The following is a 12205-nucleotide window of genomic DNA, read 5'->3' on the forward strand; positions in this document are numbered from 1 at the left end:
ATTTCTCACTTGTGAAACAGGAGTTGGGGGACTGTGTCATCCAGTCATTAGGATGATAAAATGAGTTATTTTTAAAAAGAGCTCTGAGGGATCCCTGGGTGGCGCAGCGGTTTGGCGCCTGCCTTTGGCCCAGGGCGCGATCCTGGAGACCCGGGATCGAATCCCACGTCGGGCTCCCACTGCATGGAGCCTGCTTCTCCCTCTGCCTGTGTCTCTGCCTCTTTCTCTCTCTCTATCATAAATAAATAAAAATTAAAATATATATTTCCTTATTAAAAAAAAAAGAGCTCTGAAAGCTATTGAAGGGTTGCACACTCCTAGGTCAGTATTAAGTTCTCCGGCCCTGCCACCACCCCCCTTCTCCTTGGTTTCATGGAAAATTAGAGCTTTGGGGGTGATTAGGGAGGTAACAGACCAATCAGCATGAAGCCAGCCCACCTAAAACCTCTTTGCCTAACCAGTCACTCTGACGACTAGTTTGCCTGAAAGTCAAAGTAGTAATTTTGAAAGAAGGCATTTTGTACCAATTTTCCTAAGAGGCACTTCCAGCATAATGTCATATTTTTAAATCATATGTTGCAATCTGCAGCATTTTGTCAATGATGAGATTATTTTGTATGCTTGTGAGTTGTTTTTTCTATTTTATTTCCTATTGAGCAGTTTTATGGCTTTTTGGCAAGTTTGTCTGCAGACCTTTCCTTAAAATTATGTCTTTATATATTTTTTTAAATTATGTCTTTCTAGCCCGAAATACTTGTCAAATCTGTAGAATATCCCACAAGATTTATCAAATGCACCTTTTTGATGATTATGTCTCCTCACCGGGTTGTACTCTGCATTGTGTATGACTGTGTGCACCTAATGAGTTGATTAACCAAATTAGCATGTGCCCATGCTCCTCTCTGTTCGGCAAGATACTGGCCTTTCGATAGCAAACATGAAGAAGTGAGACAGATGGGGCAGAATTGTATTGAACTCCTTGCGTTTTATTTTTCAGACTTTCTCATTCATCAAGCAGCTCTATATTGTGAAACATAAAATGATACATACAAAGTCATTACCAAGTGTACTTATTGCAGGAAACAATGATTTTCGAAAAAGGCAAACTGGCTAAAAAGTCCCGAAAGTGTTCAGAAGTAGATAAAATTAGAAGACACCCACCAAGGATATAAAACAAATTTTAGTAGGAATCCCACCTTTAACCAGAATGTCCTTAAATCAATTGCTTCGTAAAAAGCTTTAAATGACATTGAAGGGGGGCGGGGAAGGACACCCAGATACCAAAACACTTAAAAGCAGGCTGAGTGTTATGTGGACCAGTCATTAAGTGCAGAGATTCCTTTTACGAGTTTGTGGCAAATTGGTTCGAGGCCATTTGACCTGGAATCGATTTGGGATGTAGGCACTTACCTCCGTGCAAGTGCAATATGTGGGCATGGGGACAACCATGGGCCTCAGGGGACAGGAATGCCCCTCCTGAACATGACCTCCAAGAGAAAGGGTGAATTGTCAGCTTTTAACTCTTTATTATAAAGACATATTTACACAGAACAATCTTTACAAACACAGTGAACACAATTATGGGAAGGGGACAATTTCTGAATGAAAAGGGCCTTAATATCTTTGTATAAATTAGTATAAGAATCATACACAACCATTTTAAATAAGACAGGCCCCCAGCTCCCCCCCACTGCCCCCTTCTGCCCTGTGTCTCTGGACTTTACCAGCTTACCCCCTTTCCCCAGGGGGCCTGGCAGCTGATGAGGCAGGAGACGCAGAGAGGAGGAGGGGAAAGAAGGCCCAGTCCCTGGTGGGGGCATCAGTGACAGAAGAGGCTTTCTGGACCCTGGCCAGTCCCCACATCCAGACCACGGGGTGTGGGGGAAGCAGGTGCCCAGCTGGCTCCTCAGGGTGGGCCTGGAAGCAGCAGCAGTAGCAGCAGCAGCAGCAGCGTTAGCAGCAGCAGAGGTGAGGGGGAGAGGCAGTTAGGCAACGTCGGGGTTATTGTGGGACTCGGAGGGCCCTGACTCCCCCGTCCCCACACATACATAGATGGCCATCAGGCTCTTGTCTCCCCTTTCCTCCCTCCTGGGAGGTCTCTGAGAAGGCAACCTGCTCAGACCTATACTTCCTCCCTCTTTTTTTCCTTCCTTCCTTCCTTCCTTCCTTCCTTCCTTCCTTCCTTCCTTCCTTCCTTCTTCCCTCCCCGGAGGAAAGGCCACTGGGAAAGAAGGTCCAGTCAATGCAAAGGGAAGGCCAATTAAGGCTCCCTGCTGGCTCCCAGAAATCAGTGTCAGTAGGGGTTGGAATGAAAGCCTCAGTACCTGGGTGGCCCCTATGAGAATACCAAGGCTCTGGAAGTGCAGCAGGTGGGGCAGCTGGCCAGTGACCGGACCTTTGCAACTCAGGTTGGGGAAGGACAGGCAGGGGCAGAGTGGGGAGGCAGGAGCAGCTGGGTCCCCCCCACAACCGGGCAGTTCATGGCTGCCCCTCCTTCTCAGCCCCGCCCGCCCCAACCCCAAGAAAGGCACTTAATGTGTTGCGAAAAGATATCATCAAGAGGGAAGAGGACATCATCAAGTGGGAGCAGGGAGACCTGGGTCCTCATTCTGGCTCAGCTGTGACCCTGAATAGATCACCGACCCTCTCCAGGCCTGCTTTCGCAGGAGTTTGCATAAGGGGTCTGAGCAAAGTGATCGCCAAGGTTCCTTTTGGCTCTGACATTCTGTGATTCTTGGCAAAAAACACCCCTGCTTGGCTTTAGCTCCTGAGCGAGAGAGCTTGAACTAGCGGACAAGGGAGGGAGGGAGTTGGGAGGTGGGGTGGGGGGCAGTGTTAGGAGACAAAAAAAGGTGACAGAGGTGACAAGGTACTTCACAGCCCCTCTCCTTTGTTTCTTCCTTAAGCCAAACACGGCCCGGGGAAATGGCCACAGCAGCTAGTCTTCCTCCTCCCCAAAGCTTTTCCCCTCTCCCTTTTGCCAGAGGACCGAGCCCCATTGCAATGTCCCCCTAAGCACCCCGTCTGCGTCGCAATGCCTCAGCCCTTCCAACCGGCACCTCTGGGTGAGGGGCCAATGGGACTCCAAAGCCTGGGACTGGCAGGAGCCCATTGAAGAAGGCGGTGGCCTCCCAACCCCCACAGTACCACCCCCCCTTCCCAGGCACACAGGAGGCAGGAAGGGTTATGGGCGGAGCTTGGGCTGCTGGATGGGAGAGAGGCGGGGACCAGAGAAAGGGGAAGCCTGGTCTCCAAAGTCAGTCCAGTGAAGGGCCAGGAAGAGGGGCTGAACGGATCCGTGGGAGACAAAGGGAATCATCGCTGAGGCAGGACTGTGCCTTTGGGGAAGCCGGTGGGTGAGAAGAGCTAGGACCATCAGCAGCGAGGACAGGTGCGACAAGAGAGGCGAGTGGAAGTGAGGGCTCCAGAGAAGCAAACCAATCTATGGAGTAGCCAGAGTTGCAGGAGGCGGCGACTCGGGGGCCCCTTCCATCCTAAAGAGACAAAAATGACAAGAGAGAAGTCACTGGCATGTCCTAGGTCAAAGGAACCAGCCGGGCAAGGAAAGGAGACAGCCTTTGTTCCCCTCTCCCCACAACCCTGAACCTAAGCCCAAGGCCCGGGAGTTGATGCCACCTTGTCCAGGCTGGAGGGGTGAGACAGCAGGCCCGGCCACAGGGGCAAGGAGGCCTGTCTTTCTCTGCTACTGCTTGCATTTTTTCTTTCTTTCCTATGGCTCTGGGCAACTCTCTTTCTGTTCTCTGCCTGCTGCCCACCCACCACCCCTGCAAGGCTCTCTGCCTCCCTCTCCCCTCTTTGGTAAAGATCCACCCTGCACATGGGTCGGATACCCTGAGGCCCCCCTCTCCAGCTCTCAAGGCCCCCCAGGACCTCTAGAACTCTCCAAGTGGGCCAGCCTGCACAACCCCAGGTGGAGATTGGCCCCAGGCGGCCAGCTCCTCTCCAGGCCTTGGTCTCCACATCTGTAAAATGCAGGGGTAAGATGGGCACTCTGGAAGCCCCTATGCTGTGTGCCGGCCCAGAACTGCTTGGTGCAGGTGTCTGGCCAGCAATAAGCAGCAGGGTCACTCAACTTCCGGGCTTTCCCTCCCCTGCTCCTTCCGCTGCCCACTGACTAGAGAGAGGCTCAAGTACCTGCTTCAGAAAGGCATGGGGCCCTTATGGGAGAGGCGTGGCCGCTGACGGCGAAATTTCTTCCGACCGCCCTGCCAGGGCCCCGGTCCGTTTCTCGAGCCTCTGGGCTGCACCAGGTGGCGGATATTGCCTTCCTCCAGCGCCTTGCCGTCAGAAGGCTGCAGCAGCGGCCCTGCAGGAAGAGGAAAGCCTGTTAGCTAGGGAGGCTGATGCGAATGGACAGAGGGCTGCGGGCTCACGGTAGGGGCAACGTCTCCACGAGGTAGTACTCATTGAAGCTTCCCTTTGGTTTTATCTTCCATCTTGGTGAACAGTTTGCAATTTTTACACTGGCCTGGGCCAAACCTACTACTCATATCTCGTAATTTATGGAGCTGACTTTATGTCCTTTTGGCAGTTCTACCACGTTTCTGGCAGGGACAAACGTGTTCTTCATTTAGAACATCATTGGGGGGGTACAATCTGGAGCATATGTCTGTACTTGGTTAGGGCACAGCAAGCAAGAACTCCCCATGGCACCCTTATCACAGATGCACTTCAAACATTTCACGCATACAATGAAATGAATCCCCTACCACCACATACCCATCACCCGGGTTCAACAGCTATCCAGATGGAGTCACATATGCATTAGTTATCCCTTTTCTCTTTTTTCTTAGTGGAAGTATTTTACAGCAAATCCAGAACACCATGTCATTGTGCTCTGACATCCTTCAATAGGCAGGTGACCCACTTTGAGATCTCCTACCTCACCCCTGGGCACCTCATCAGTGTTTCAGCCTCACTAAGGCTCCCTTGTTCCCTGTCATCTCCCTGTGGGTATGGCTGGGGTGGGGAGTCATCTCTGGTTCTGTGAGCCTTAAGCTGGGTTCTATTCAGCCTGTGACCAGATTTAGAGGCCAATAAATATTATCAGAATGAATGAGTGACCCAGTGAGTGGACGGCCACTTGAAGCAGCAAGTCTGTGCATCAGGAGGGGTGTAGGCTACTGTTACTGGCACTTCCCCACCGAATGCCTGTCTCCTTTCATCCCCAGATCACACTTCTACCCTGTGTCTGATGTAAATTCCTTCCATTTAAATTCCAGTTCTCTTCTACTCTCTGGGACTCTGCTCTACATCTGTCCACATCTGGCTTAGAGTAGAAGCCTCCAAATGCCAGGCCAAGGCCTGACAAGAGAATCCAAGTGGTGCTGGATGCTCTTGAGTGTAGTGAGGGAGGCTCTCATAAAGGCTGCAGGACAGCCACGGAAGGTGGGCTTGCACTTCAGAAACATGCCTGGCCTCTGGAAGCAGGAAGAACAGGCAGATGAGATGGTGTTGGGCAGAAGGTGGACTTGCAGGGAACTTGTGCAATGCCAAGTCCAGGGCTGGCCTGCAGAAATATGGCTTCTGAGGTCAGTGATCGCAAATCCCAGTCTCTCTCCTCCCACACCACCGGATTCGCCTTCAGCTGTATCCCTGCCCCTAAAGCCCCATTTCCATCCATCCAGGCATCCCCACAACTAGCTCACAGTTTCCATATAACCACCCGTTGGCTGCTAGCCCCCCAGTCATGCCCCTGGCTGCTCTTCCTTTCCCTCCTCCTGTCTCCAGCATCCCCATGCTCTGGTTCCTCTGTTGGCTCCTTGGCTCTAGTGATTCCTCCTCCGTTTGCACACAATTTCCAGGCATTTATCCTCCTCTTGGGCCAAAAGCAGGCGAGGCTTGTCCTTTGGGCCCTCCCCACCCAGGCTCCCAGGGCCTGCTGCTCTCTCAGACACGCAAGCCCACTGCGCACATGCGCACACTCTAGTCCTCCACCCACCTTCCCCAAGAAAAGTCACAGGCCCATTAGGATCCCACTGCTTGCCAGCCACACTTCCGTGCTTCTGGTTGGGGTAGGTTAATGTGTCAGCTCATCCCCTAATAAGAATTAAAACCCATCACCGCAAATGAGACAATGAAAACACAAATTATATTCGCACTTTGGGGAGGTAGGGCAGGAGGCCACTTCTGTCTGTCATAAAGCCATTTGCAAAAGGGCTGGACTGGGGAAGGAGAGAGGAGGGAAGGGCCTTCACTAAGTGCCTCCCCACCCCACTCCCAAACTCAGGTGCTACAGCTTCTGCCTTGTGTTTTGGGGTCCCCTCAAGGCTCTCCCTGACAACTGAGGGGGATAGGAATGATGCTGATGAGGAGTCATACTCAGGGTGGGAAGGACTGTGCTGAGGGTGTGGCCAGGCACAGGGAAGGACCCTAGGGGCCTTGGGTTCTTCAGTTCATGCCCTCTACTACTGGGGGTGAGTGAGGGTGGGCCGATGGCACAGGCACAGCCCCACGGGTAGAGTGGGCATGGAGAAGAGGGTAGGGGAGGACATTACCTCAAAATATTCAGTACTTAGGACTGTGAGTGTTGCTGGCAGTAAGGGAGGGAAGGCTAGGGTTGAAAGGCCTTAAGTGGGGGAAGGCCGAGAACCAGGATGGAGAACAGGGAGAGTGGCTCAGACTCTGGCCAGGGAGACATCTAGACTTCAAGCCTGTAGAAAACCCCCCTGAGCTTCCTGAACAATCAGCCAACCCCCAGAAAGCAGCCACCCAGAAAGCCCCTGGCACGTTGCATCCCATCGGGTGGGGGGCTCACTGTCTTCTTTGTAGCCTGAAGTCTGTAGCTCCTCCCACACCATGATCCCATCACCCACCTGTTTCCTCCTACTTTGGATTCTGAGTCTGGTTCACCCTGAGATAAGCTGACACCTGAAACCCAGGCTTTATCCTGTCCAACTTAGAGGCTGTTGATTCTCATCACTGCAAAGGTCCTGGCTGCCCCAAAGAATCTCCCCTCTAGAAACAGGGGCCATTCTCAGTATGCTTCAATATTCTCTTCTAACTCATTTGCTACTTAGAGGGAGGCTGGGGCAACTCCCTGGAAGAATCTGAAGCCCAAAGGGCCTGGAGCCCCTGCTCTCTGAAGCACCATCAGAAGGAAGCCTGAAGGAAGCCTCAGCAGCTCTCCACGGAGCACCACAGCCAGGGGTGGACAGGGTTTGATGGTTGTGCAGTGTAAACTCCCAACCCCGCCTGCCCATGCACAAAGAGGTGTGTGTGACTTTCCAGGAACATGCCAGCCTCACCAGGAATGACGCACCTGTTTCTCCTCTTGCCGTCCAGTCTATCTTGTGACTGCTTTCAAAGCCCACATGGGTGCTGTGGCAGCGACCCCGCTGACTATGCCCCCTCCACTGTTCTATGTATGATATGGCAGCTCTCTCCAACTGAGGCACCCGTCCTTGGTCCGCTTAGCACCGCTGTCTCCCCCTTGGCCGGAGCTATCTTCCCATGCCAGCTCTGCTGCCCTTGGACACACCACATTCTGGCAGCCTGGCCATTCACTTCACATGCATTAGTCTTTTGCCCCAGAGGCCTGACTCAGGTTACAGGAGTGCTTAGCACTTAGGGACTGGGGATGGAGGAGAGATGCCCCCTCCCTGAGAGGGTGAGGTACAGTAGGCTGTCTTCACACTAGCACTGTGACTGCAGGCTTGGAGCTATGGCTGAGGAGGTGGGGAGAAGGTGGAGGAAAAGGAAGGGGAGAGAGGGGGGCAGGAAGGGGAGAGAGGTGCTCAGACAAAGACCAAGGGACACTTGGCCCTGGCCCAGCAGCTCTCCGACTCGGAAGAGCAAGGTGTATCCCAGGTCAGGAGGCAGTGGAGGAGTTTGAGTGTGTTCAGTGAAGGGAGAGGGGGACATTCCAAGTTGGGACATAGTGTATTGTGGAGGAAGCAAGATTTTCAGGTCTGGGACTATTTTAAAAACTATTTATTTGAGAGAGAGAGCGCAGGAGCAGGAGAGGCAGAGGAAGGAGAAAGAATCTCAAGCAGACTTCCTTCTGGGCACAGAGCCCAATAAGGGGGTGAGAGGGCTTGATCTCATGACCCTGAGATCACAACCTGAGCAAAAACCAAGAGTCGACCACTCAACCGACTGTGCCACCCAGGTGCCCCTGGGCCTGGGACTTTGACTGGAGACTCTGGCTGGGGAAAGCATGCAAGTCTGGGCTGAGGGCAAGGTGGTTCTGGGGTCCCAGGATAGGAGGCAGGAGGAGCAGGACATGAGTACCTGGACTCTTGGCCGGTGGCCACCTGCACAGAAGGGTCCCTCCTTGGCTCCTAAAGATGTCATGGGGTGGAGACAGCAGTGAGAGCCTTGGAAGTGTCCAGTGCCAGGCTGAAGCAAAATGTGAAGGCAACAGATTTACCCACATAAGGGCACGAAGCTAGATGATCTAATGAAGAAGGGTGACTTACAGCAAGAGGCAGTGGGGTCTGGGCCAAACACAGTGTTCCCTCCCTTGAAACTGGCTGTTCCCTTAACCAGCTGGACCCCCAAAAGGGTCCTAGTGGTGGTCAGTTGCCAAAGGGTCCCCACATAGGCTCTGGGGGACCACCAAGTATGCAGATCAGGAAGCCTCAGCTTCCTCTGGGATGCCTTCGCTGTACCCATTTTTTCTTCCCTGAAGGTACAACTTTGTACTGTTTGCCAGTGGTGGTGTCATGTGGGTGTCTCGTCTTGCCAACTGCATTGGATGGTAAGTGCCTGGAGGGCAGGCCCATGTGGTGTCCTTCATTCATATCTTTTGCTCTCTCTTTGCCTGCCTGACAAGAGTTTTTGAGGAAAAGCCTGCTCCCTTCTTACCAAGGAAGAGGCTGACCCAGCACTTGGGTCCTGAAGAAGACCACTGGATAGCTAGCTGAAGGAAGGGGGGCCAGAGCCAATCAATGTACATTCCTGAGAAGCCAGGCAGTGCTCCCAGGGCGAGGGCAGTGCCAAAAGGCAAGAGCAGAGAGAGGAGGCAGCCTGCAAAGAGAGAGAGGTGGAGCCCCGCCAGGCCCCTCAGAGGCTCCTGGGCTGCAGGCCACCGTCCTGCTCTGGAGGGTCTGGAAGTAAGTAGGGCCCCATGCTCTTCATCTAGGAAACCTGCTGCCCTGCCTTCTCCTTCCCTCTGCTCCCACCTTCCTGTGACTCCAGCCCTGGCAGTGCCATTAGTCCACCTGGTTGTGGCCTTTCCCCTTCTGTGTGTCAGGCAGGCAGCAGTGACAGCCAGATCACAGGACTGTGGCACCCCGAGGTAGGAGCTGACAGCCCTAGGAGACACTGACTGCACAGGGAACAGGCAGCCTGGGCTGGGGCTGCCAGGGCATCCGTGGGGCCAGGTTTGGGGAGAGCAAGGGAGCACTAGTGCCAAGTATGCCAGGTGGGGGATGTGGGCAGGTGGGGGAGAAATGTCTCCCCTCCCAGGATTGCACGGAGGTGTCCAGTCAGGCGCATGCTTCCTGGTTTGGTGCCTGGAGACAAGGGGACTAAGGTGAGGGGCGCCTGTGCCTGGGGCCGAGTAAAAGCCGGAGCCAGGATATCGGAGAATGAGTCCTTGGGGAGGCGCGGAGTGTGTGGGGAGAGCCTCCTGTGTGGGAGCAGGAGAGCAGAGCAGATAGGACCTTAGGGCGAGGAAGAGAAGACCAGCTTGGCCAGGCCCTGCCTCTGCTCACATGCAGGCTGAAAGGAGCAACAGCTGGGCTCCACGCCGCCGCCCCCGCCGCGCGCTCCTGCCTATGCAACAAGTGTCACGTCTGCATCTTGGCACATCATCCCGAGTGGCCCGCACCCCGGGCCCGGCGCGCAGCCCCTAGCCTCCAGGGGCCGGAAAACCTTCAACTCGGGAGGCCAGCCCACCAGGCTCAGGTCAGCTCCCTTCACTCACTGATTGATCCATGGGGAGCCGGACATGCTCCCCAGCTTACCCACACCCACACATACCCGCCACCACGTGGGGTGCGGGGAGCGGGAGCCCGGGCGCACACCCGCGGCCGGCAGCTCCGCGGACTTCTCGGGGCCGCGGAGAGGGGCGAGGCACCGGGCGGGTGATGCCTGAGACCGAGCGGAGCACCCTCCCCGCCAACAACCCCCCACAGCCGCCCCTCCCCTCCCTCTCCCCCGCCGGTCCCGGCCCAAGGCGCCCCGTCAGTCAGTCTGCGGCCCGGCGCGGCTGGCGCGTGGCTGCTCCTGCTCGGCTTGTGCCCGGGTCCGGGAGGCGGAGAGCGCGCGAGTTGGGGGCGGAGGGAAGGGAGGGCGTCGGCTGTGGTCCAGGAGCGCGGCGAGGGGCACGCGGGCGAGTGGCCGGGCACGCACTCACCTCCACACGCCGCGGTCAGAGAGAGCCAGAGCAGCAGGAGCGCCTGCACGCAGCGCCGCAGATTCATGCTGCTCCTCGGCGGCCGCTGCAGCCCTGGCCGGGCGCCCCGAGGCGAGGAGAGGCGCGAGCCGCGGGTCGTGCGTGCGTGCGGGCGGGCGCGGAGCTCGCGTGGCTCCGGGGCTGCGCCGCAGGCGGGCCAGCTGCCGCGCTCGCTCGCCGCCTCCTCTCCTGCAGCCTCCCTCTCCTGCCGCGGGGGCAGCGCCGCCAAGCTGGCCTCGGCTGGCGGCTCTGGGGACAGAGGCGAGCTCTTTCCAGGAGGCTGGCTGCTCGGCGGCGGCTTCCAACTGCCCAGGGCCCAGGCTGCCAGCGAGAATGCTCCCCGCTCACTCCAGGGGCTGCATTTTGTAGCTTGTGGCTTGGCCACGAGCCCACTTGGTCATGTGGTCATCGGGAGGGCTGGAGGGGGGGCCAGGAAGAGGGAGAGGGAGCGAGCCTCCCGCACCGCCCCCCTCCCAGCACGCATTCTGCAGCCTCAGCCAGGGAGCGAGAGGGAACCTCGAGGTGGCCACACAACAAAGGCGACACGGCCGTTCTGACAACCCACAACGGCTCCCAGGACAATGCCCTCCTGGCCTGGGGCCAGAGGGTTTAGGAGACCTGAAGGATTTCAAACACAGGAAGCATTTGGGGCGGTGGAGGGGCACACTTAACTCTTTCTCACCTCGCTTCCTTAATGGCTGTCAAGGAACCGGGGCACTCCTGGGAGGACTCAGCCCAGGCTGCCCCCACTCATCCCCTCCACCTCTGACCAGGCTCCTTCCCTCTGCCCCTCCCCAGCCAAGATCCACCTCCTCCCATTAGCCCTCCTTTCTCCTCTGCATCTTCAGCTGGGTTTGTCTTGGGGCTAACTGTCCAGGCTTATGCCCAAGACTGTTTAATTGCCCAGGGCCCCCGGAGGCATCTTCTACCTGCAATGCCCACCCCACCCCATCCTGCCTCCCAGTTCTTCATTCTTGCAATAGCACCTCAAATCTCATCTCATCCAGAAGACTCTCCAGGGTAACAGTAATCCGGGAAAGCCTGCCCCCTTGCCCCCGGATCCTCCTCTTTGCCGTTGGGACAAGCAGCAGCTTCTAGGGTGCCCCTTTCTTGTTCCCCATCATCATGATAGAGTTTACCCAGCTCTGAACAGTCTAGGCTGGATTCATTTTGCCCCTACTTGGGATTCCCCTTTGTAACAGGGTCTTGAAGTTGTTTGCCTTCCCAAGCTAGACTGTCAGCTCTTACAGTCTGGGAGCTCCTAAAGGAAGGGACTGCCTCTTTCACTGGGCTGGGAACCCCCTAAGACAGGACCTTGTCTTCTCATTCTTCTGCATCTTTCCAAAGTTCCCAGTATCAGACTCCGCACATAGGTGGCACTCAACACATGTTAAAAGACTACATCGAAAGGTGTTTCCACATTTCAGCTAGCCAGGCAGATTCTTTAAGTGCAGGTCCAGATTTACACACACACACACACATATACACACACACAAACAGGACAGTGTGTATGTGTGCCATAAGAGATGTGAGATGCTGGTATATTTAAAATCTTTTTAAAATGTTGAAATAATCCAATATATACACGATTTATTTATTGTCCATACCCCCTCCCCCTACCACCAAAACTGTCAGGTCCACAAGAAAGGGATCTCTGCTTTGTTCACAGCTGTATCCCCAAACCTAGAACACTGACTGGGATGAGGTTGATGCTCAATGCACAATTTTGAATATATGAATGAACTTCAGGAAAAAAAAAACATCCCGATTGCTTCAATCAAGGCAGTACGAAGGGAATAAAATAGGGTTCATGTTAATAGTCTATGGCCCCATTAGCCACAG

General features: G+C 55.1%; 1 protein-coding gene across 1 annotated transcript; it reads right to left on the bottom strand.

Annotated features, from left to right (window-relative positions):
- Positions 1-965: 965 nt before the first annotated feature.
- On the bottom strand, positions 966-10711 carry APLN (apelin). The gene is made up of 3 exons (XM_038586605.1): positions 10325-10711; positions 4156-4327; positions 966-3494 (listed from the first exon to the last, which is right to left on the bottom strand). The coding sequence occupies exons 1-2, from the start codon at positions 10389-10391 to the stop codon at positions 4161-4163; spliced, it is 234 nt and encodes a 77-aa protein (XP_038442533.1). The 5' UTR covers positions 10392-10711; the 3' UTR covers positions 966-3494; positions 4156-4160.
- Between the last annotated feature and the right edge of the window lie 1494 nt (positions 10712-12205).

Source organism: Canis lupus, chromosome X (assembly GCF_011100685.1).
Source record: "Canis lupus familiaris isolate Mischka breed German Shepherd chromosome X, alternate assembly UU_Cfam_GSD_1.0, whole genome shotgun sequence".
Lineage (NCBI taxonomy): Eukaryota > Metazoa > Chordata > Mammalia > Carnivora > Canidae > Canis > Canis lupus.